At 45.9% G+C, this 23,969-nt stretch overlaps 1 protein-coding gene across 6 annotated transcripts in view; it reads right to left on the minus strand.

The window, feature by feature from the left end:
* Positions 1–5,527: 5,527 nt before the first annotated feature.
* DHX30 (DExH-box helicase 30) overlaps positions 5,528–23,969 on the minus strand; it is a 39,503-nt gene continuing 21,061 nt past the window's right edge. For 5 of the 6 annotated variants that reach the window (XM_089533824.1, XM_089533823.1, XM_089533828.1 and 2 more), the window contains 16 exons: positions 22,900–23,255; positions 20,932–21,055; positions 20,015–20,164; positions 18,955–19,107; positions 16,620–17,441; positions 16,273–16,351; positions 15,562–15,666; positions 15,196–15,371; positions 14,688–14,894; positions 12,802–12,883; positions 12,427–12,620; positions 12,168–12,327; positions 10,466–10,623; positions 9,416–9,519; positions 9,165–9,304; positions 5,528–7,342 (listed from right to left, as the gene is read on the minus strand). In XM_089533824.1, coding sequence (XP_089389950.1) covers positions 7,107–7,342; positions 9,165–9,304; positions 9,416–9,519; positions 10,466–10,623; positions 12,168–12,327; positions 12,427–12,620; positions 12,802–12,883; positions 14,688–14,894; positions 15,196–15,371; positions 15,562–15,666; positions 16,273–16,351; positions 16,620–17,441; positions 18,955–19,107; positions 20,015–20,164; positions 20,932–21,055; positions 22,900–23,255 — 3,246 coding nt within the window. In that variant the 3' untranslated portion in view covers positions 5,528–7,106. Of the gene's footprint in view, positions 7,343–9,164; positions 9,305–9,415; positions 9,520–10,465; positions 10,624–12,167; positions 12,328–12,426; positions 12,621–12,801; positions 12,884–14,687; positions 14,895–15,195; positions 15,372–15,561; positions 15,667–16,272; positions 16,352–16,619; positions 17,442–18,954; positions 19,108–20,014; positions 20,165–20,931; positions 21,056–22,899; positions 23,256–23,969 lie in introns of those variants that run through there. The other variant, XR_016281985.1, reaches the window with a different exon arrangement.

Below are 23,969 nucleotides of genomic sequence, written 5' to 3' on the forward strand. Positions count from 1 at the left end.
TTCGTCCTCAGCTTCCTTCCACTGCAAACCCGCTATTTCTCCCAATTAATCCTTCCTCTTCCCACTTTCTTGATTGCTTTTAAAAGGGTTAATTGGGATAATGATTAGAGGGTTTGCAATGGAAGGAAGCTTAGGACGAAGTGCGAAAGAGGACGAGAAACCGCAACAATCAGTGATAGAAATAAATACAACAAAAATGATAATAACATTATATACTGTACACACACATTTATATGTGTAGCTTAAGTCAAAAATATGCATGAAAGATTCGGCTTATGATGTCTCCAGCTCCGTTCAAGAAGCGCAACGTCTGCGGTGGTAAGATCCCCGGACAGGAAGTCTCTGACTCCCCAGGCAAGGAAGAACCGCCACTCTCGCCTGAAGGCTGCCTTGTACCAACAGGCTCTCTTGCCTCCACCAGCCTCTCGCTGCCTTGGAGTCGGTACCTATGGCTTCTGTGGCCACTGAGCCAAAGGCCACCGGCGTTTCTGTCCCTGGAAGGGATGCTGGGTCCAAAGGAGCACGCCAGACAAAGTCCAAGGCCTCCAAAAAGGACAAGACTAAGCACAAGGACTCAAGCTCCAGAAAGGATTCTGCCCATGATAAGGATTCGAGCTCCCAAAGGGAATCGAGCTCTAAATCCTCCTCGAAAAAGAGGCCTTTGGATTCAGGAGAAGGTTCTCCTCATGGCTCTTCTCACTCCAAGAAGGCACCACCAAGACTCCTAATGGCACTCAGTCGGGCTCCAAGGACCATGCCGCCTCTGCGGTACCCAGATAGGACTCGTTCGTAACGGTCGAACCCAAATCTCTCCAGGCCTGTCGGACCCTGGTTTCAGCTTTGGTTTCCTCCCCACCTGCTGCGTTGCCTTCCACCGAATCTCGGATGAAGGGGTCGATGCTGCCATTCTGCCAGCCATGTCACCCCATGGAGGCTCTTCCCAAAGTCATCGCTCTCCCACACTGGTTCCTTGGGTTCAAGTCCACCAGGCAGAGATTCAATAGCCTCTTTGTTTCCTTCAACTACTTCTACGACAACGAGACGGACAAGTATTATGTCTCTCAGTCACAATACCATCCATCGTCACTTTGGCCAGAAATCCACCAATGACAAAATCCACTTGACCACGAATGGCTTCGGTACCCTCTGACACCTCGGTACCGAGATCTCTTTCCACCGTGGCTGCTGCTACCCAGACGTTACCCTCGTCTTCTCAAGTGGTGATGGATGATGATGTCTCGAGGTCAGACCATGATGTGTCCCACCATGCAGACCCTCGTGCGTCACATGCCGACTCAGGCTCCTTGGATGAGGCCGCCCAGCATTCTCCTCAGGAGCTGTTCCAACCAGGTGCTTCGTCTCCCACCGATGATGTCCATACCTTTGCGGAGCACATCCTTAGGATGGGTAACGCTTTGGACCAAATATATTGTTTAAAGGGGAATCAGCCTTGGCTGAAGGAAGCAGAGCAAATGTGTCCTAGACTGTTGTGTCAGAAACAATCTTGTGTGACTGGAAAACTGTACAAAGAGAACACAGAACACTTCATAAAAGACTGTCCCTCGGCCAAGGACACTTGGGAGAAGGTAGCCACTGCGTTGGATTGGCCGGACCTAGCCGGTCAGCCCTGGGAAGCGGTGGCCTCTGGACTGCAGCCGGAGTCAGGGGTCTGAGGACCGCGTCAAAGGCCAGAGAGGAAAAGGAAGAGAGGACACAAAGGGGGGACAGTGGACTCATTCTGGGAAGTCCCTTGGTCAACAATTAGACTGGTCAATCTGTATGTTTTGCTAGCTTTGGTTTTCCAGAGAAAGAAAGAGTTAGTGACACAAATGCAATCGGATGTCAGTATTGCTGTCCGTTTTGTATTGAGCAAAATAAAGACTCTGAGTGTAATAGAACGAGGGAGGATGTCCTCCAACAAATGGAGGAAGTTCTGGCCATGGCTGACGGAGGCCACGCCGGGCATCACCTGAGAAATGGCATCCATTGCACATATACTCTTGTCACATATTTATGTAATGAATGTGCGTTTCGGTTCTAGATTATTTATATATCAGAATGTAATTTCTGGGTTTTGAAACATTTGAAATAAGTGTAATTACAAAAGTAAAAGAAGATGATTTATAGTTATAAGGGTTTTATAATGTTTTTATAATGTTTAATGTTTTGTAATGTTTAATGTTTTGTAATAATATAATGGTTTTGTAACAGTTTAAATAGCAAATTTGTTTGTAGGATGTATTTTTTTAAATAAAAATATTTATACATATATATATATATATATATATATATATATATATATATATATATACACATACATACACACACACACCTAACCCCTAACCCTAACCCCAACCCCAACCCTGACCTGTATTGAAAGTGTGATTCCTTTCATTTTACCCTATTTAGGTCTAGCTGGCTGGGGATCTGGGTGCCAGAAGTCCCAAGTAACCAGCTACATTACCTTCTGCACCGGCTTCTGCCTGCAATGGCCAGAATGGTGAAGTTGGGAGGAGTGGGAGGGGGACTTGTGTTCGGTCTCAGTGCCGACACAGATGGCTCCTGTCTTTCTTCTGTCTCTTTGTCTCTGGCGTAGTCTTTTTTGCATCTGTTTTGTCATCTTCTCAATTGCTCCCTGATTTTATTTTATTTTTAAAGAGAATGAGATGAGGTAGTTTGAGAGTCCTATTCGGCTTTTGGGTGTCACTAGCCCACCTTTGAACCCTTCACACACCCAAAATGGCGGCCTCTTTGGGGGGAAAGCAGCGCAATGTTGGGGTGCCATGAAAGACGCCAACGCGTTTCACACAACAAGCACCAAAAGCAACCTCACCTCCATCCGCTTCTGCCAAATTGTCATCTTCCTGTTGCTTCTTCTTCCCCCTCTTTCTGCAAACTTGCCGCTTTTTCTTTCCGGACGCCTCCTTTGAACCGCTTTCATCCTCCGGCCGCAAGGCCTTGCTCTCCGGACGCCTGGGTTTCGCAGAAACGGTGCCTTTGGGCCGCGCTTTCTGCAGCTCCCGCGTCTGGATGCGTCCTTGCAGGCGCCGAAGCAGCACTTGGGAATGGCTTCCCAGGTGGTTTCCCTCTCCTCCTCTTTCTCCTCCGCTGACATTCTTTCCTGGGGAGGCAGGAAGAAAGATGAATTAATTAAAGTATTTGTAAATAATAATAATAATAAAAAAACTTTTATTTATATACCGCCCTTCCATTGATCAGGGCGGTGAACAACATAATACAAATAATACATACAGTAAAACATTTTAAAAACAATCATAAAACCCCCGGTCAGCTCTCCAAATTGCCGTCAGCAAGAGAGAGAGGCCATCTAGGACTTCATTCGGGGAATGCAGTTCGAAATAGGAGGGTCTTTAACTCCCTCCTAAACTGAGCCAGGGAGGTGGCCGAGCGGAGCTCTGTGGGCAGCGTGTTCCAAAGGGTCGGGGCAACGATGGAATACGTCCTCCTCGATGTCGAGGAGAGTTTAGCCCCAGGTACCCTAAGTAATTGCTGCCCAGAAGTTCTGAGGGTGCGGGGCGGAATGTATGGGGAGAGGCGGTCCTTCAGGTATCCTGGGCCCAAGCCATGTAGGGCTTTATAGGTGATCACCAACACCTTGTACTGTGCCCGGAAGCGAATAGGCAGCCAGTGCAGGTCTTTGAGCACCGGTGTTATGTGGCTGGTCCTGGAAGTACCAGTGACCAGCCTGGCTGCCATGTTCTGTACCAGCTGTAGCTTCCGGGTACTACTTTTGCGCTTTGAATTAAGCTTCAGTTGAAATGTGTGTTCAACAAATGGAACAGATTGTACAATTAATAATTATTTTATCACATAGTTTAGAATTAGAGGCTTTTTTCCCCCTAGGCACTTTAGGAACTGTTTGGAAAACTACTATGCTTTAAAGTGTTTTAATAAAAAAATACAGTAAGGACAAAAAGTCGGAGAGGGAAAGTCGTATTTTTGTCCCCAATTTTGTTTTACATCAGTTCACTTTAAATCTGGAGCATTTCCCAAATGCCTTTATTTTTTTCCCAGACAAGCTTTCAGAGTCTAGTAGACTTTGGTGCCCTGGTTTGCTGTGTGAGGGAGCAGCAGCGGACAAACTGCGCGGCTCCCTTGCGCAGCAAAAAGAACACGCAAAAAGTGGGTCCTTTCTGTGGCGCAGTTGTGATGCCACAAGGCACCAATGGAGCACTTGTGGCGTCACAAAGACGCCGGGACATGCGGACGCTAGGCGTCCGTCACGTCAAAATGATGGTGCCTGAAGGTACAGGGCACCGCCATTTTGACGCCCTCATCACGGGCAAGGGGCGAATCGCATCTGGAAGCGCCGCCCCTCGCACGTAACAACGGCACTCCATAGGGCCCATCTGTCCAGCGCCTTTGTGATATTATCATGTCATCCACATAAATTCCCAGCTTATATTGTTTAATACTCTCACCCCCATCAATCTCTCATCTTGTTTGATGCCTCTCAGTAGCGTTTCTAACACCAAAATAAATAATAAAAGTGAGAGGGGACAACTGTCTTGCTCCCTTTTGTATTTAAATAGCTCTTGCTGCATTGCTGTTTATTAAAATCTGGGACTTTTGAGCTGAATAAATTGTCTTTATTGCCCAAATAATATTTTCATCAAAGTCCATTCTCTTCAATACTTGAAACTAGCAATTCCAGGAAATACTATCAAACACTTTCTCAACCTCTAAAAACAAATCAAAATAAAATATTAAAACAGCCTTTTTGTCATTACGAAGTTCCAAGAATTCAATAATGTTAAGGACAGTTTTTACATTATTCCTTAACTGCCTTTTTGGCAATAAAGCCATTCTTGATTCTTGTATTTGGAGAAATATTCTCTCTCAATCTGTAGTACAGGCTGAGCCTCCCTTATACTTAAATGCTTGGGACCAGAAGAGTTTTGGATTTTGGAGTTTTTCAGATTTTGGAATACTTGCATATACATAATGACATATCATGGTGATGGGACCCAAATCTAAATATGAAATTCATACTGTCAGACTGGGTATCTCAGATGCCTTGACTCCATCATCCAAACCAAGATCCCTTCATCTATGGCTAGCAGTTCATCTGGGATTCCTGATGGGAATAATCTAAGATATCCAAAGCCCTTTTCATGTTACACAGTTATAACACATTGATACGGCTTGAAGTGCCATGGCAGCTTCCTATGGAAATTCTAGGATTTGTAGTTTGATAAGACACAAGAGCTCTCAGGCTGAGAATATCTCAGGGAATTAAAATCCAAGGATTCCATAGGCCTAACATTGTGTAGAGATACGCAAGGGAAAACATCCCTATCAAAGCAGGTAAAAGCAAAGAAAGGCTTGATTGGAAATTCAGGCCAAATGTACTCAAACCACTTTCCTCTCCCCACCCAAAAGAAATTGGTGCCCAACAGCTGGAAAAAACAAAACAAAAATGGGGGACTATTTCTTGCTTCTGGGAAGCGCTCGCATACACACACATGTGCACAACCGCCAGACAACACCAAGAGCCAAGGCAGTGACGACTTTGTCCCTCTTTTTATTGTCTCGACTAGTTCATAAAAAGATCCAGAACCATGTTAACAGTCATGGAAGCATCCCAACATCAGAGTCCCAGACCAGCTCAGAACTGACCCCCACTTTGGGGTATTTTCCTCCCATGCCCTCCAATGTGCCCCCAACTGTCACAACTCAGGCTCAAAAAAAACACAAAGGCAGAGAGAAAAAGATAAAGAGTGGGAGGATCACGTGAGATGCAAAAACAATGCTGCTGTACATTGCTTGGGGCAGGAACAGGGAGAGCCTACCCTTCTGGACATCGCTGGACAGCACCTCCCATCATCCTCACCATTGGCTAAAGCCCTTTGGAAGGGCAGTCCAGCAATGTCTGCAGAGCGTCTCCTTTGAACTTGCTGCTGCTGCTGTCCTGGTTCTCATAGCCATATTTCTTCACTATGCATGGAAGACACACAAGGCAATGTTGTAACGGAACGAAAGGGGCTTTGATCCAAATGGCAGTTAACCAAAAGGGGCAGAGAAAAAAGGAGTGGAGTGTTGTGGACTGGAGAAGGTGAGCATCAGTTTGGAATGGGTGACCATGCGCTTTAAAAATGGATACACCCATGACAGGAAAGATCAGACTCCTAGACAGGGTTTTCACAGCCTCCACTTCCAACAAAGTAAAGACACAAGAGCTCACAGGGCTTCTGTGTGCTTCCAAAGGACCTTTCTATCCCACATGGTGAGGAACTCCTTCTGTACCTGGCCTGGAAGGGAGAACGGGGCAATCCTGGAAACATAGCTGTGCATTTCACCAGCAATAGCAGCATCATCATACTCAAACCTCTCCTTTCCCCCTGATAATACAGAGAGAGTGAGAGCGGACAAACTCTCCCGTTCCTGACACAGCAAGGTAGCAGCTGTAGGGTGGTGCGACACATGCCATCCTTTGCATTTCAGCTACTGGAACTGGGCTATTTCTGCCCCAGGAAAAGACTAGCTTTGCTAGAACTAACACTGGACTGCTTTTTTGGAGTGCACAACCAAAGTATCTTGCCCCAAATGCACAGTGCCACTTCTCCTCTGGCAGGAGAGGCAACCTTGAAGGGTTTCCGCACCCACCAGTCCAACTGGAATGTTGGCACCTACTTGCCTTAGCGCAATCTCTCTCACATCTGTAAAATCTGGTGACACATTCAGATGCAAACAGCCATGGCGCAGCAAGCTCTTCTTCTCCAGGCCAGTGGAAAGAAATCCTGTCTTTCCATGGAGAACCCATGGGGTCAGGGCCGACAAGAACAAGGGTAGCAAGCAGACACCATCCATCACATTGTCCTTTGGGGGCTAGGAACAACTGGAATTGGCATCCTTTGCAGCTACGTGTGCGTGGGAGCTGGCGCTTTCTCCACAACCCCCTGGACAAGCCAATGGCTGACCAACAGGAGGGGGATTCTTCTGGGATGGAGAGAGATGATGTCACAAGGGATAAATAGAACTTTATTTAAATAAACATTTGTCAACAGCTTTTTTTTTTTTTTTTTACAAATTACAAGTCCCCATGTCCAGATCCTCAGTGACGGCGGTGGAGGCAAATGTCAGGTCTAGGCCCCAAAGCTGCCAGGAGGCCCTTTGAGTAGATCCACTAGGATGTCCAGGAGTTGGCTGTGCTGGTGGTGGAGATCCCCAGGAATAGCTGCCATTTCATAGCAAAGACACGTCTCCACCATCTTGGAGAGCGCCACGCGGAAATCACGCAGAAGCCGGATGGTGTAGGAGTCCCCTTCCAGCACAAGGAGGTCGCTGTCGACGAGGGAGACAGTTGCTCGCCAGCCATCATCTTAAAGGGAAAAAAGAAAAAGGAGAAAGTGAGACAGGAATCCCCAAGTAGGACCCAAGAAAGTGCCCTGATCCAGCAGGAAGGATGGGGGAGGAGGCATTTCACATCTACAGCCCTTGCTAGAGGTAGCAGGTCTAGCAAAGTGATGTCCAGGTGAGTGAGAAACCTGAGTCAAAACCTTCCCCATTGTATGTCTGAAGGCATAAACTAGTGTCTCACAATCCTTTGGATCACTGAATGTCAATTTACATAATAATAGTTTTCTTTCTTTCCCCTCTCCTCAAGGCAGGGTACAGGATGTTAAAGTATCAACACAATCAAAAACAAATAGGCCCAGTTAAAATTTGTTTTTGTGTGCCTTCAAATTGTTTGCAACTTATGGTGACTCTATTGTGGGGTTTTCTTGGCAAGATTTGTTCAGGGGAAGTTTGTCTTTGCCTTCCCCTGAGGCTGAGAGAATGTGACTTATTCAAGTTCACCCAGTGACTTTCATGGTCAAACTAATAATATAACCAAAGGTGCCTATGAAATAGTTTGGGTTACAGGGAATTCTCCAGAGGAACAGCATGATAGATCTGAGAGGGATGTTGTTAAGTCTCATTTTAGGGGTTGGCGCGAGAAGTGGGATACCAAATAAATAAGAGCCAACATTTGGCCTGTAAGAGGCATATCTTGTTAAGGCTGCTGTAGATCAGTAGTCCTTTTGGCCCTTTATAAAGACAAATGTCAAAAACAGAGTCGCATGATGTGTTAAAAAAAAGAAAGAAAGAAAAGAAAGGTATTACTTTTCAAACAAGCCCAATGTGTTTAATCCAAAAAAGATTTGTGTGCCCTTTTTCAGGGGTTGTTAAAAGGTGGCCCAGTCCTGCGGCTGTGAGAGTTTAGCGCATACCATGCAGCTGCGGACAAGTCTACATAGGGACCACCAAACGCAGTGTGAAAACAAGAATCAAGGAACATGAGAGACACTGCAAACTGGGCCAGCCAGAAAAATCAGCAGTAGCAGAACATGCCACTAACCATCCTGGGCATAAAATACTGTTTGAAAACACCAACGTTCTGGCCCATGCCAACCACTTCCATGTCAGGATGCACAGGGAAGCCATTGAGATCCACAAACATCTGGATAATTTCAACTGGAAAGAAGAAACCCTTAAAGTGAACAAAATTTGGCTACTAGTCCCAAGGAATAGCAAAATAAGGACTCAGCAAATGCAAATGGGAAACCATTTAGAGTCAGGGGCTTTCCCAGCAGATAATGATCACCAATTAGCAGACATTAATCCTCTTTTGCATTACCCTCCCAGCCTGAGGCCAGCCATCAGCACAGATCAATCCACATGCAAATCACTCCTGCCTTCCCAGGCTCAAACAGTATATATACACCTAACTTTTTCCAGGCAAAGCATTCTCTGAAGATGCCAGCCACAGATGCTGGCGAAATGTCAGGAAGAAATTTTTTTTCTAGAACATGGCCACATAGCCCGAAAAAATCCACAAAAAAACCATTTTTTATTTTTAAAAGCCAAAATGACTATCCTATTGTGCTTTGGACACATTGTGAGACAACCTGACCTGCTAGAAAACATAGTAATGCTGAGAAAAGGGGAAGGCAGTAGGAAAGAGGGAGACCACATTACATTTGGATAGATTTAATCAAGGGTGCCTTGGATGCCCCAAGTTAGCAAGACTTGTGGATGGTCCAGGACTCACTCATAAGTCAAGCCAACTTGAGAGGGCAGTATTATTGGGTGTTTCCAGTCCCTTCCGTAACATTTAACAAAGCAGGCAGGCAGGCAGGCAGGCAGAGGTCCTCACTTACCACGCACGTGGATGTCTGTGTCCGTCATGAGCAGCACAGCCAGTGGGTGCACCTGAGATGAGTCACGCACAAACACCCCTCCATTGGATTTGACTGCCATGAAATATGTTAGCCAGCGGCTGTACAGCTTTGAGGCCTCCCTACAGGGAGAAAGAAAGACCAATCTGACACCTGAGGCACCGCTCCCATCCCCTTTTTCCTGCCAAACAAGACCAGTAGAGCTGAACCATCCCTGGACTTGACCCACTCACCTGTTGATTGTTGACTTGTGCAGAAGAACGGTGCCAGCCTTGGTCCGGTATGTGTAGCTATTGGGCTTGAACTTGCCCTGTCTGGTCACTTTGCCTTGCCTCACCTGGGAAGAAAATGGGCAAATGGATTTATGATCAAGACTGGCTGAAGGGATCCCACAGAAAATAAGGACAAGGCATAGATTTCTGTACTGAAAACAAGGACCAGGCACACATTTGATGCTGAAAGAGAAAAGGAAAAGCAAACATCTCCAACATGGCATGACAACAGAGACCTGTATAGAGAAGAGACCACTGGAAATTCACTGGTGACCCCTACAAATTTAGGGTGCTTCTCACTGGCACCTGAGATTCACCAACAAACTCACTTACAAGGGAAGAGTGCTCTACTTCTGGGGAAGGGATATTACTTAGTGCAAGGGGTAGAAAACAGGCATTAGGGGGCTCCATTATCATCACAGCAGTAAAAACTTCCCCAAATTCTTTTTGAATATGTTTTTACTCTCAGCCTATGTATATGGGGGTAATTTCACCAATTTTGGAGCCCTCTCTAACCCAGGAGAGCCTTTTTTTTTCAAACAGGAAGACTAGGAAGCCAACTTCTGGGTCACTTTTTGTTGGAAAATAGCTTCTCTTGGGCCTAAAATAGTCAGGGTGGGAAAACAAGGTGAAATTGTTTTCAATGCCTCTTAAGGCATTTTGGGTGACAATTATTTTCCAATAAAAGTTTGGGGCCATGGGGGTTTGAAAATTGTCCTGGAGGCCACATGGGTCACATTTTCTCTCTCTTAGTGGGATAGGAAAAACCTTCCTCTGTGATACCCTTGGAAAAGACAACCACACCAGTTTGCCTGTCTCCAAATACTACACTGGAACTTGGTACATAGGCAGAAGCCTACATCCCAAGTAGTAAGTAGTATCACTCCCTAAAAGGTAGGATGGGAAGACATGGGCTTATCCTGCCTAACCCAATGCCCAAAGCAATCCTTTAGGGGCCTACTCACCACAGGCAAGCTTCCCCTCTTTGCTCCATGGAAAGGATGCTCTTACCTGGATGAGGTTGGGATACAGCCCAGCCATAAGAACACCCTTCACTAGCTCCTCCTCCTCACTGTACTGGTTGCACACCGATGATGGCAAGAGGCAGTCCGAGGGAGTTGGCACCAGGTAGGCCTCATAGAGGTTTTCTGAGAACTGCTTCACCAGCCCTGTGGGGCAGAGGGAGGGCTGAGAGAAAGAGCACTCCAACACTCCAAGCACAATGGATGCAAGATACAGGAAAAGAGATTCCACCTTAACATTATGAGGAACTTCCTGACAGTAAGGGTTGTTCGGCAGTGGAACACACTCCCTCGGAGAATAGTGGAGACACCCTCCTTGGAGGTCTTTAAACAGAGGCTTGATGGCCACCTGTCACAAGGAGGGCTTTGTGAGTTCCTGCATGGCAGAATGGGGTTGGACTGGATGGCCCTTGGGGTCTCTTCCAACTCTAGGATTCTATGATTTACAATAGCTAGGGCCTCCCTCATTTCTCAGAGTCAGGAAAGAGCTGGGAGAAAGGCAGGCCACCTAAATCAGGAGGAGGAAGCTGCAAAAAAGGCTCTTTGTGAGGTTGTTCTGCAAACCAGGGAGACACAAGCTGCTACCATTCCCTTTCTTTCCACACTTGCTGGTTTCTGCCACAAATCTGGACCCAAGTCTCCAATTTTCACATCAGGAGGAGGCAGCAGTTTTTCAGGGCCAAAAAGAGAAAAAGAGAAGGACACACTCCAGGCAAACCAAGCATCTAGGTAAGTTGTCACTTAACCCCAAGGGCTGTCTAATACAGGGCTACTCAAAGTGGTGGCGTGTGGACCCAGTGATGGTCCATAAGCTCTTGGCTGCTGGTCTGTGGAAAATTTCCAGGAAAAGAAACTGGGCTGACTGCTGGATAGAAATATGGTGCCAGTCCCAGGCACACTGCAAGTGAAACATTTCTAGTACCTCACATCAAACAGTCTAAGAGTCACAACTCTAAAATCCCAACAAAATAATTATTTCATCTTCCATGCTTTAAAAAGAGAACTACAACAGGTGTCTTAATGCTGTTGAAATCATTTGTGTGTTATAAACAAAGGCACTAAATGTAAACCAGAATTCTGAAAGTACTCCAATATTCTCCAGTTTATAACATGAAGTAAAATCCCACAATAGAGAACACATTACTCTTCCTCTCACAAGGAACACTGGGGAAACTTATTAAAGCAAGATGAGCCAAAGACTTGAATTTTGGCAGGGAAAATCTGAGAAGTTCTGCCACAAATGGAAGAATGGTTCAACCTTGCAAATACCTGTCTGTGGAAACAAAGCCTGCTGACTCCCCCAGTATTTAGAGCCATGATGAAAGGCTACTGGACCACAGGCTGGATTTTGCTGCCCAATTTATAGCACCAATATTTTGTTCTGTCACTGTTAATTGAGGTGGGACTTTACAGGTGTTGTTGCACTGCCACTCCCATCAGCCCTAGCCAGCACTGCTAATGCTGATGAGGAATGCTGGGAGCTGTGGTTCAAAAACAAGTGCGAGGATACATGATTCCCAGCTGGGCTATAAACTATCATAGTCAAAATAATCCATCCCAAAAGTTGCCCACTTTAGAAATGACAGCCCCAAATCTTCACAAAAGTGGAAGGCTCTGAATTCAGCAATGGACTGTGCAAGCTTCCTACTCTATGGCAAGTATTACAACTGTTCCCTTTCTGCAAGACTCACCATTAATAAAACGCAGGCTGGGCGCATAGAGAAGATAATCCTGCAGGTAGTTGTCACGGGCACGGCTGTCTCTGCGCCGGAGCACATCCTCCCATCCTGCTACTGCCCGCACAAAGGCCAGGTGGTCGCTGCCGCTCTCTCGGCTCAGAATAGCCTTGGCCTAGAGAATACAGAGGAGTCTGTTTAGACACCCAGAAGACCCTCTTTCACCCATCCTTGTTTCCGTCTGCCAAGCATCTGTCTTGACGGCGCATCTCACCTTGTCTACCTCTGTACGGTTCTGCAGGCTGCTGCTGAACGGATCCCGTGTGAGGCAGGAGACAATAACCAGGAGCGGATGGATGCAGCGGTAGATGGAAGCCAAAACAATGGCCTTGGCCAGCCTGGGGTCTGTGGAGATCTGTGCCAGGCGCTTGCCCAGGGTGGTCAAAGCCTCTCTGTGGTCCAGCACACCTGCAAGGGCCTCAGGGTCAGCAAAGGCATGCTTGGGAGGGAAAGTCTACAGTCTACAGCAGAGGAAAGGGAGTATCACTCTCCCTATCGGCCACATACCTTCAGTAGCCATAAAGACCCACAGAGTAGCCCTGGTCTGCCCGCACCTGCAATCTGAGCCTCCCACCCTCCCATCACTCACCAATCTCTTGTAAAAGGATCACTGCTTCATCCACAGCTTTGATGTCTGGACTGTCCAGGGCTTTGGAGAGGAATTCAACAGCCTGTGACCAAAAACCGCACACATGTAAAATCCCAGAAATTGCATATTTTGAAAAAGAAAAATGGAAAAATACTATTTCTCATGAAGAAGAATGAGGAATTTTTCAGAAAAATTGGGGGAAAAGTGATATTAGTACCCTTCACAGACTGAAAGTTACTTTGTGATTTAGGAACATAAAATGTATTTTGTATAATTTGATTTGGTATATTAAAAGTAGAAATAAATAAAAGTATTTATTTAGATATTTTACTTTTTAATTTTTTAAAATACTTTTTGTTATAAATGAAGATTCAGGGCAATAACAGAGAGGAACACCCTGAAAAGTAATAATGAACCTTTTTGGGTTTGGCCTTTTATGAGGAGCAACCAAAATAACCCAGTAAAAACACAACAAGCCATCAACATAAGGACAATGAAGAAAGTTATTTTGTCTCCTCTAGTCCTTCATAGTGTCAAGCAGGCATAATGCATTCATTTCCATAAAAAGATTTAAGAAAAACAAGACAAGATGTGAGACTGTAATGATCTAATACTGTACATGGCAGCTAATGTGGTGTAGCAATTTGACTGTGGCACTATGATTCTGGGAGAACAGGGTTCAAATTCTGGCTCAGCCATGGAAACCCACTGGGCAACTGTAGGCAAGTCACTCTCTCAGCTTCAAAAGGAAGGCAATGGCAAACCTTCTTTGAATAAATTTTGCTGAGACTTCATCTTAGGGTTGCTCTAAGTGAGAAACCTGAAGGCACAGAACAATACTGTGCATAGCCTTATGAAAAAATCTTCATCTTTCACAATCCATTTCCTTTAATTTTTCTGGGAGAAAAAGTTTTAAGGGGGAAAAGGGGGGGGGGAGCTGTCCCCGCTCAACATTTTCATGGTTTTTACCCCTGGCCTTTTCACCTTTCTGCATGATCACCACCATAAGGGGAGTCCTACACTGCCACCAAAGAAACACAGGGAAGGAGCTCTCTCAGTATCTTCCAGGTATAGTTTTGTTCTGGTAGAGAAGAGTACCATTACCAAGGTTTAGATCACATGGACCTAACTGTTCCAACTGCTCAGCAATGGCTTCTAGATGCAATCTTAAAGCTTGATACCAGTACAATCACCTCATCATGCTTCTATGCTGGCAGCTTATGAAACCTGAAGATGGCCAATCTTTTTTTGGGGGGGTAGGAAAGAGAGTGTGCAATCATGCTTATATACCCCAGGCACTACTGGCAACACAGCTACAAACAACGACCAGCAAACTATGCATCAAATTATTTAATAACTAAGGTCAAACAAATCTAAACATGAGATGGATTATCAATATCACTGGCTGATAGAAGTGGGCTGATAGGCAAAAACATCTCTTTTTTTTTGTTTGGTTTTGTTTGATCTGACTGTTAAATCTTCTGATGTATGTTTGCTGCTTGCAAATTGGGGTTGTTTAGAAGACTGATATGCCTGGACTGCATCACCAGGTAACCACTTTACTACATGCACAATCCTGGGCAGAGAGAAACATGGAAGAGGAGAAGGCTGGGATCTAAGGCACAAGCCTGTCCTTCCCACAGACAGTTGTATTTTGATTTGAGTACATGAGTCTTTTGACAATTAGACATAAAACTGAGCTCTACCATGGGAGAACCCTGGTCTAAGTACTTCTGCAGACTTGGAAATGTGTATGAGCATGCCCATTTGCAACCTGAGGCCCCTAGGCAACCCACAAGAACCAGTCGGAGAGACAAAGGCAGTGAAGAGGAGCCCAGCAAATTTTACAGCCACCTCAGAGAAAGATGTGTGCGTGTTCCACCTACCGTCTTCTCTGGCATGTGGATCTTGGCCTGAACCACCAGGTTCTCCAGTGGGGTGCGGAGTATTTCAGGCACTTGGAAGGTGGGCATCCTGTCCAAGCGACTGCGGGGGAAAAGGTGGTAGGCAAAGCCTGTCTGGCAGCGGCCAGCACGTCCTCGCCTCTGGATGACGTTTGACTTGGATACCCATACCGTCTCTAGACACGACACCTGGGGATAAAAAAGGAAGTTACAATCTCATCTGGCATGTGGATTGGCTGATATGAAACTCATACTGGCTCTAGTGCCAACAAGTGTCAAAAAAACACTTCTGTAGAGAACAGTGCTCCAAACTAACAGCAGAACACAAAATACTGGATCCTAGGTTGTCCCAGAGACATAAAAGAGATGGTGCCGTGTAAGATGCAAAGTCTTCCTCACCACATATGCAGTCCCAAAGTGCAGATGCAACCCAACATTCACACAGCACAGTACTGGAGAAAGAGTTTCTGAGCAAGAGGAGGAAGCCCACCTTGGTCTTGAGATCATAGCGCTCTTCCTTGTGAGTCCCACTGTCAACAACATGCACAATGTCGTTGATGGTGATGGAGGTCTCGGCAATGTTGGTGGCCAGGACAACCTTTCGCACCCCAGGAGGTGGACGTGGGAAGATGTTCTGTTGGTCCATCATGGGGATGTTGGAATGAACTAATGGGGGAGAAGGAGTTCAATAAGGAGGGAGAAGAGACTGTCATCATCTTCTCCCATCTTCTGTGGGTGGGATATCAATATATCTTGAGTGAGGCCTTCTTTGAGGCAGCTGGATTGAATATTTCACTGTCTTCTTTCTGCACAGGAATCCACCCCACCCCAAGGAGAATAATAGCAGCCTCCTGACCTGGTAAGACAAGATAACGGCTGTTGTGAGATCCCAGACTCTCCAGGAGACGCTGTTGTACTCCTTTGATCTCCTGCCAGCCAGGAAGGAAGCAGAGGATCCCACCTGCAACACAGAAGAAAAGGAAGCTGCAGCTTTATTCTTATCTTCCTTCACATGGATTGCTCAGAGTGGCAAGCAAAGAGTGCTTATGGGGGTCTTCCAGAATGGCACTGGTCAGAGAAAGCTGTGCTTCAGAAAGGTAATTGAACTTGTGGCTGCCTCTGGGCTTTGTTCCTGATTCAGAGAAAGGTCTAACTTCCCAGAAAGCCAGTGGCAGAGAGAGGGCTTCTAAGATATTTCTTCCGGCCCACAAGCTCCTGCTTGGAACTTTACAACTGTAAGGTTTCCAGAGCTCTTCACCTTCCCTACTGACTTCTGGTTAAGGCTAAAGCTACAAGATTTTAGCTGGCTCTTACTCAATTCCTCCCTTCCCTTCTCCTGCTCATATGGAGAAAGTGCATCACCACCACTTCAAAACTTTGTCCCATTTCCATTTTCCCCACTAGTTTGGATTGGTTGTTACCAGACCCTTCTGTCCTAAATGAAATTTTAAATTAGGAAAACAGACACAGTTCCAGACTCTGCCTCCTTCTGTTTGTGAATCAGTGAAGCCCACTGACCCATGGAAGCAGAAGAGGAAGATGGGAACAACAGGAGGCCAACATGTACCTGGTTCTCCATGGGCATCAATCTGAAGGATGAGATCAGTGATCAGCTCAAGGTCTAGGACACACTCCTCATCTGATTGCTGAGGGAGAAATGAAGAGGAGCAAAGATTTGGTTCAGTAACCAGGAACTGAGGCCCTGGAGAGAGACTGACCACCCTGGAGCAGTGAGAACTCCAGAAGGCTGGTCTACTACTGTAGGGAAGAATGTGAGGAGACTGCAGGACAGCAGGATTAAATTCTGTAAGAATTTCTTACAGCAGTTATTACATTTTCTTAAGCAGACAGCTCAGAACAGTGAAAGGAGAGAGAAAGAGACAGACAAATGAGGTGAATGTGCCCTAAGCTCACCTTGATCTCGTAGTGCCGGTGTCTGTGACGCCCCAGCATGTTCATGATCTCTTCCAGGTAGTATTCCTTGACCGGATACATGAAGCCTGGCACCTTGACCACAGGGCAATCCCCAAAGTACTGTGAGAAGCGCTGGTTGTCCCCTGTGGCGCTCATCAGCACCAGCCGGAGGTTGGGGTTTTGCTTTTGGATGCCCTTCAGCAGGATCAACAGGAAGTCTGTGTTGACGTCCCGCTCATGGACCTCGTCCACGATGACATGGCTGACCCCCTCCAGCCGGGGGTTTCCCTGCAGTTTCCGCAGAAGGATGCCCACTGTGCAGAAGAGCAGGGCCCCTCCCCGGGCAGGCGGCTTGCTCTCCAGCCGCACTTGGTAGCCCACATTCTTCCTCATGTTAGAGCCCAGCTCCTGAGCCACCCGCTGGGCTACAGAGATGGCACTGATCCGCCGGGGCTGGGTGATGATCATATTGCACTGGGCCCCACGCCCATCCAGGATGTAGTGTTCCAGCATTAGCTGGGGGATGCGGGTGGTCTTCCCACAGCCTGTGTCCCCAGCTACCACCACCACAGGATTCTGCTCAATGGCAGAAAGAATTGCTTCCCGATGGGAATCCACAGGCAGGGAGTGACCCTCTGGCCAAGAGGAGCCTCTCCGCCTCCACAGTGCCAGGAGGTTCTGGCTGAGGCGCACTTCTTCTGACTCGGACATGGGGATGTAAGTCTTGCCTGTGATGGAATCGCTGAGGGACCCTGACTCCTTGCTCAAGTTCATCATGTCGTCCGCCAGCCGTGGTCTGGATTCTCGAGTGTCCACTGGGAACTGGGAAGGAGCAGAAAGTCAGCCAAGAATTTCTCCTTGGTGCTATGCCTCTGGCATGGACTTACATGTGTCACAAGTATTCCCATGGGTACAAAGGTTCTTTGGGACTGACTTAATGCCAGAGAAATAATTAAAAGTGCCAAGGGGAGACTGCCAAAGTCTCTAACAGTTTAAACAAAGAAAAAGCAAGGGCCTTCTCAGTGGCTGCCCTCTAGGCTTGGGAACTGTTTTAGGGGGGAGGCTAGAATGTTCTCCTCTCTGCTGTCCTTCCATTACCAGGTGAACATTTTAAAAATCTGACAGGTTTTAGAACTGAATGTTTTAAAGGAAAGAGCTTATAAGAGAATGCTATACTGTTTTAATTGTACTGTTCTGAACTACTTCTATTGTTTTCAGCGCAAGGTTTTGATTGTTTCAGTATTGTTAATGGCCTAGTTCTATTATAATGCTGATCATTTGCATATTTTAAACCATACTATAATCTATTTGATTTGCAATTTGAGTCCAGGTTTTAAGGACAAGGCAAGGTTTGAATAAAGCTAATCTCATCATCATCCAGTCCTCATTTTCAGTGGAAGTGTTATGTTTAAATGCTGTACAGTGCGCCCTATGTTTACGCGGGGATCTGTTCCAGACTCCCCCACAAAAAACAAACAATGCCTATGCTCGAGCCAGATTTAAATTAATGGGGCTTGTGCACACAGCAGTGTGCACCCCATTTGTCCCTATGGGGTGTGCTGCCCCTTCCTCCCCGCATGGCTTTCAGCATATGCTGAAAGCCGCGTAAAGTGCACTCGCGTATGACATGGGCGAGTGGCTATAAACTACCTCATCACTCTTGGCTGACAAGCACCTTGGTCAAAGGTCTGCAAGGAGGAGAACGTCTGTAAAGGCAGTGCAGAAGCTGAAACAGATGACTTTAGAAGGTCCGTACACTAAGCACCAGGAGAGTAAATTTACTGGACTAAATTCAGAGAGGTATGAAGCTACCATCACCACATGCAAACCTCTTTGACGCCTAGCCAGCCCCTTCATCCTTCCTAATTCTGCCTCCTTGTTCTTAAACAGGCTTCCTGATCTCCCCAAGATCTTCACAGCCTTTCCTTTCCCAGGGGACTGTAGAGAAGTGTTTCTCCCATCCAAAATGTGGATTCCAAAATGACATTTTAGTTCATGGACAGAATTCATACTAATAAACAGTATTGTTAATATATTTATCCTAGGCAGATTTGTGAGTGTTTTGTGAACATTTTATGGCAACACCACACCTCAGCAAATTATATGACAGAGATACTGTAAAGCAAACAAGTCAATTTAACCAAATTTAAGACTGCTCCAACAGTTTTCCTACAGTGGGAGCATAAGAAATATAACAATCTTCTGCCCTTCTCCCCATAACCCACATTCATTCATCCTTTGGATTTGCACATATGCATAAACCCCCTTTGGCTTGTTTCACTTGGAAATTCAAGCCGCTCCACCCAACACAATCTCTAACACAAGAAAGACTTACATGGTTCAAGTAGTTCTCTATCTTGCGTAATGTAGCCTCAGGGACTTTGATGTGGCAGGGCTTCCTTTGGTTCTCACCCAGCTCCCGGAGGGAAGTCATGTTATACATGGCATGGCTCAGAGGATTATTGTTCTTGTCTACCAAACCAAGACTCTGTAAAGGGGAAAGAGCAGTTAGGTCGGAGGACAAGCAAGGGATGGAGAAAGGCACTTAATAGATACCATGTTGACCATAGCCCTTCCCATATCAGGCTGCCCAAAATTTGAGATCCTCAGCAGAGGCCCTCTTAGATGTCCTGCTACCTCATGAGGAGTACATGCGACAGGGACTTTCTGTGCAGAGGCAACTCACCTGTGCAATTCCCTCTGCAGCAGTCAAACTATCTCCATCCCCTCTTGAGTTCTTAAAATGCAGCTAAGACTGTGATATTTTGTATAACCTCTGGTCCTTATTACTAGGGTGGCTGCTCTAGCAACTTCAACTGCCTGCAATTCTAAAACTGTTTTTAAAGAAAAGTTGTGGTTTGTTTTCAATTGTTTGTATAGTGGACCCTTGGTATCCACTAGGATTTGGTTCTAGGTCCCCTGCGAATACCAAAATCTGTGGCTGCTCAAGTCCCATTAAATGAAATGGCAAAATCAATGTTTTTGGAATTTATATTTTAAAAAAATATTTTCAAGATGGGGACAGTTGAATCAGTGGATAATGAATCCATATATTTATATTTCTTTCCTCTGCTGTATGTTGCCTGGGGCCCCCTGATGAGTTAGGAAGCAAATACAGGCAAACATCAAGCGGCTGCACATTTTTAGCTCTCTCACCACATCACCTTGGAGATCCCAAGAAAGCCCCTGCTTTGGACACAGTGCAGAAAGGGTGGTTGGGGAAGAGTAATATGAAAATAATGGGCACAAATGGGAGCTGCAGGAGAATGGTAAGTTTTTACCTGCCCAAATGAGAGATGGGGAAGGGACAGAGAGGAGAATTCAAAGATGGCCCCTGACAACTGAGTGATAGGGTTGAGATTCTGGCACTGTTTTGGGAAAAGCTAGCTTTTTACCTTCAGCTTTTGACAGGCCAGAGCAGCTGCTTTGTTTTCCGCCTCCACCTTACGGCGCCCCTTGGCAGCAAATGTCATGGGGCAGGGCCAGCGCAGTGTCAGCTTGCAGATCTTCGTCTTGGTGCCCACAGTCCGGAACTGCATGTACTCCTAAAGACAAAGGAAAGGTCAGCAGAAAGCCCCTGTAGTGTCCCAATAGTCAGACAATCTCATGTTATCAAACAACTGGGTTGAAGTAGATCTTGCTAGGGGAGAACACTGCATAGGTGAGGGACCACAGCTAAAAAGGCCTTCTCCTTCACAGCTAAAAAAGCCTTGTGGCTATCTTCCAAGCTTTTTTCAGATGATGGCCTCAAATTCTGACCTTTAGATCTAGGTAGCCTAGTAATGAGAGATGTATTGTGTCAAGTACTGGGGCCTTGAAGCATTTACAGGTAAAATTGCTCAAAAAAGTGTGTGTTGATTTCTGTGTATTTGTGGTTGTGTACATTTTACACTGTATTGATGTACATTGCTTTGAAATATTTGGACATAAGCTGCATATAAATATTTGCAAATAAATGCATAATAAAACCTGCACTTTGACTTGGATCCAGAGAGACACTGACAGATGGGGCTGCAGGACAAGAAAATGTGTTCTGTCTTCAATCCTTCTGGTTCCTATATCATCTGTTCAGCACTAGGTTTGTTTGCACATGAACATATCTTCTCTCCTTTTCCATACTTCTGGCTACTCCAGTTCAAATTCATTACATATACCACCTTAAGAAGAACTATTCTTCTATTCTGCTCAGTGCCAGTCCTGTTCTTAAATCCCTGTGCTGGTTGGATGCTTTAAGAATCCTCTTTTCCTCCCTACAAATGATCTGCCTTGATCAAGTCAGTAGATAAGGTGATCCATGTGTGCAACAACTCACCTTGACTGTAGACGAGGAAGTGGCAATCTGGATCACCTGAGCCAGGAGGTTTTTGGGAAGGGGAAACTGGGTCAGAGCCCGAAGGGCTGTGCTGTCATCTGTCATTTCAAGAGAGAAGCCATCCCTACAAGAGAAGAGAATAACATACAGAATTACATACAAGGAGAATTATTATTGGCCTGGAACAACCAATAGCTTAATCGTATGTACAGCTGCATAGAGAAATTATGCTCCAGCTTTATTACTGGCAGCTCAGTTGGAGTTGGGGGTCCGTGTACACGCAAAAGGCCATATCTTGAGGACAGGTTTGGAATGCTGGATAATAGATGCATGGGGACAGAGAAATGTAAGTGGGAGACAAGGACAGGAAATGAAACTACAGGCCCTTTTTCCATGAGCAGCCATACTTGCTCCTACCCGAGTTGCAAAGCAGAAACGGTCTTATTGTTTTTCCTGTTTCTCTTTCTAGTCATCAGGACTAGACCGCTGTTGGCTTAAAAAGTAAGAGGTGAGCTGACATTGCTAAAACAAGGTTGTGTAGGGACACACATCTCAGCAACACTGGTGCCAGATGAAGATCACTAGGAAGGCAACCTAGCAAGTGTCGCTTGCTACCAAAAGCAAGACTGTTAAGGGCTCTTAACTGTTTGCATCACAGTGGCTTACAGAACATCCATGATATTCTAGAACACCGCCATTATTATTCAGCACCTGCAGACCTCATTCAGTAACAGTGGGATTATTTCGAGGTGAAGGTTGCATTAGCAGACAGCAATGCAGAGTAGCCGGCTAAACTCGCAGTGACATAGAACATAAGAAGCTGCCTTCTATCAAGTCAAACCACTAGTCCGTTTAGCCCACGAGAATCAATTCTGACTGGCGGTAGTAGCTCCTTATGATTTCAGGCAGGATTCTTTCCTAGCTTTGAAATGTTATTTCTTGGTGGTTTCTTACACAAACATTAAGGCCTCACTCTGCTCAGCTTCTGCAAGCAAATGAGATCGGGTATATTTGGGTTGGACTTGATTCCCTGAGTTTCAGTTTGGGAAGAGAACTAATTTTACTGTTTTATATTTTACTGTTGTTAACCGCCCGGATTGGTTTAGAGGGCGGTATACAAATAAATATTATTATTATTATTATTATTATTATTATTATTATTATTATTTCTTATTCTATGCAAGGAGGAACAATCTGTGTCCCTTCCTCATCCCTCCACTACCAGAGAGGGTTGCACAGCAGGTTGAGAAGGAACACTAGAAAGCAAACACACTAAAGCAGGGGTGGGGAATAGGAGGACCTAAGCCCAGGAGAGGTCTTCATTTCCCAAGAAAAGAGGACACTGCTGGGCCTCAACCAACACAGAGATGGTGAAAAATGTAGTTAATCACCCTCACACCCCCTAGGTTGTGTGTTTGTGCCAATCTGTTTTTTAATTTTTTTTCAGGGGACACATAGGGTAGATATGGCCCTACAAGGTCTCTGGTAGGGGCAATGTGGCTTCTTAGCCTCTGACAATTGTATAAACCAGCACTAAAGACTGATACATTTACAGCGCTTAATAAATAAAGATTAACAACAACAACAACAACAACACTATAGCCATGTGAAGGTAGCTCGGACCAAAAAACAACAAAACAAAACAAAACAAAAACAAACCCCAAACAAATCTCAGAAATGTAGCAATTTTGACTCAGAGAGTTTAAACTTGTTCCTCATATTGTTTTAAGCAGTTTTGTTTGATCTATATTGTAAACTGCTTTGAATCCCACACTAGAAGATGGGATATAAATCAAATAAACAAACAGTTCTTGCACTCGTTGTCTATCCTTCTCCGATGCCGCCCTCTATGGTTTTAGTTTGGGAACCAAAGCACTACACAAACACTGAAGCCTCTCCTGATGCCCAGGAACAACCACACATAGAACAATGTCCCTTGCCTGCTGGTTTCCATGTTTGTGGACCTACCTCATATCTCTGGGCGGAGTGCGAGCCCCTGGATGCGTCATGGAAAGGTAGTCGGAAACGTCGATGGTGTCCTCTTCCAGCTCCCCCTCCTCCAGCTCTCCTTCCTCCAGTTCCCCCTCCTCCAGCTCTTCCTTCCTGATGGGTTTTGGCAACCGGCTGTGCTCCAGGGGCTGGATGGGTTCATCAGGCTCCATCCTTCTCCAGCAGGTGGACAGGTCAGCCAGTGATGGGCCAGATTTGGAGCGCCACCGGCCCTCAGGGCACCATCTCTCATCAGGGCAGCCCAGCTGCTCAGCAATGATACGGTACCTGGCAGCATCAAAGAGCTCATTCCTGGGCCCCAGCAAACCCCAGCCCTAGTGGGAGAGCAAACAATAGATTATCATAGAATCATAGAGTTGGAAGAGACCACAAGGGCCATCCAGTCCAACCCCCTGCCATGCAGGAAATCCAAATCAAAGCATCCCCAATAGATGGCCATCTAGCCTCTGTTTGAAGACCTCCAAGGAAGGAGACTTCACCACATTCCAAGGGAGTTTGTTCCACTATCGGTCAGCCCTTACTGTCAGGAAGTTCCTCCTAATGTTGAGGTGGAATCTCTTTTCCTGCAGTTTGCATCCATTGTTCTGCGTTCTAGTTTCTGGAGCAGCAGAGAACAAACTTGCTCCCTCCTTAATCCCTTCAAATATTTAAATAGGGCTATCATATCACCTCTTAACCTTCTCTTCTCCAGGCTAAACATACCCAGCTCACTAAGGCGTTCCTCACAGGACATGGCTTCCAGACCCTTCACCATTTAGTTCCCTCCCTTGGACACGCTCCAGTTTTTCCACATCCTTTTTGAATTGTGGTGCCCAGAACTGGACACAGTATTCCAGGTGGGGCCTGGCCAAAGCAGAATACAGTGGCACTATTACTTCCCTTGATCTAGACACTATACTTCTATTGATGCAGCATAAAATTGCATTGGCCTTTTTAGCTGCCGCATTGCACTGTTGACTCATGTTGAACCTGTGGGCCACTTGGACTCCTAGATCCTTTACACATAGTTTCGTTCAGCCAGGTGCCCC

Source organism: Sceloporus occidentalis, unplaced genomic scaffold (assembly GCF_023333645.1).
Source record: "Sceloporus occidentalis isolate IW3139 unplaced genomic scaffold, rSceOcc1.0.p SCAF_7, whole genome shotgun sequence".
In the NCBI taxonomy this organism is placed as follows: domain Eukaryota; kingdom Metazoa; phylum Chordata; class Lepidosauria; order Squamata; family Phrynosomatidae; genus Sceloporus; species Sceloporus occidentalis.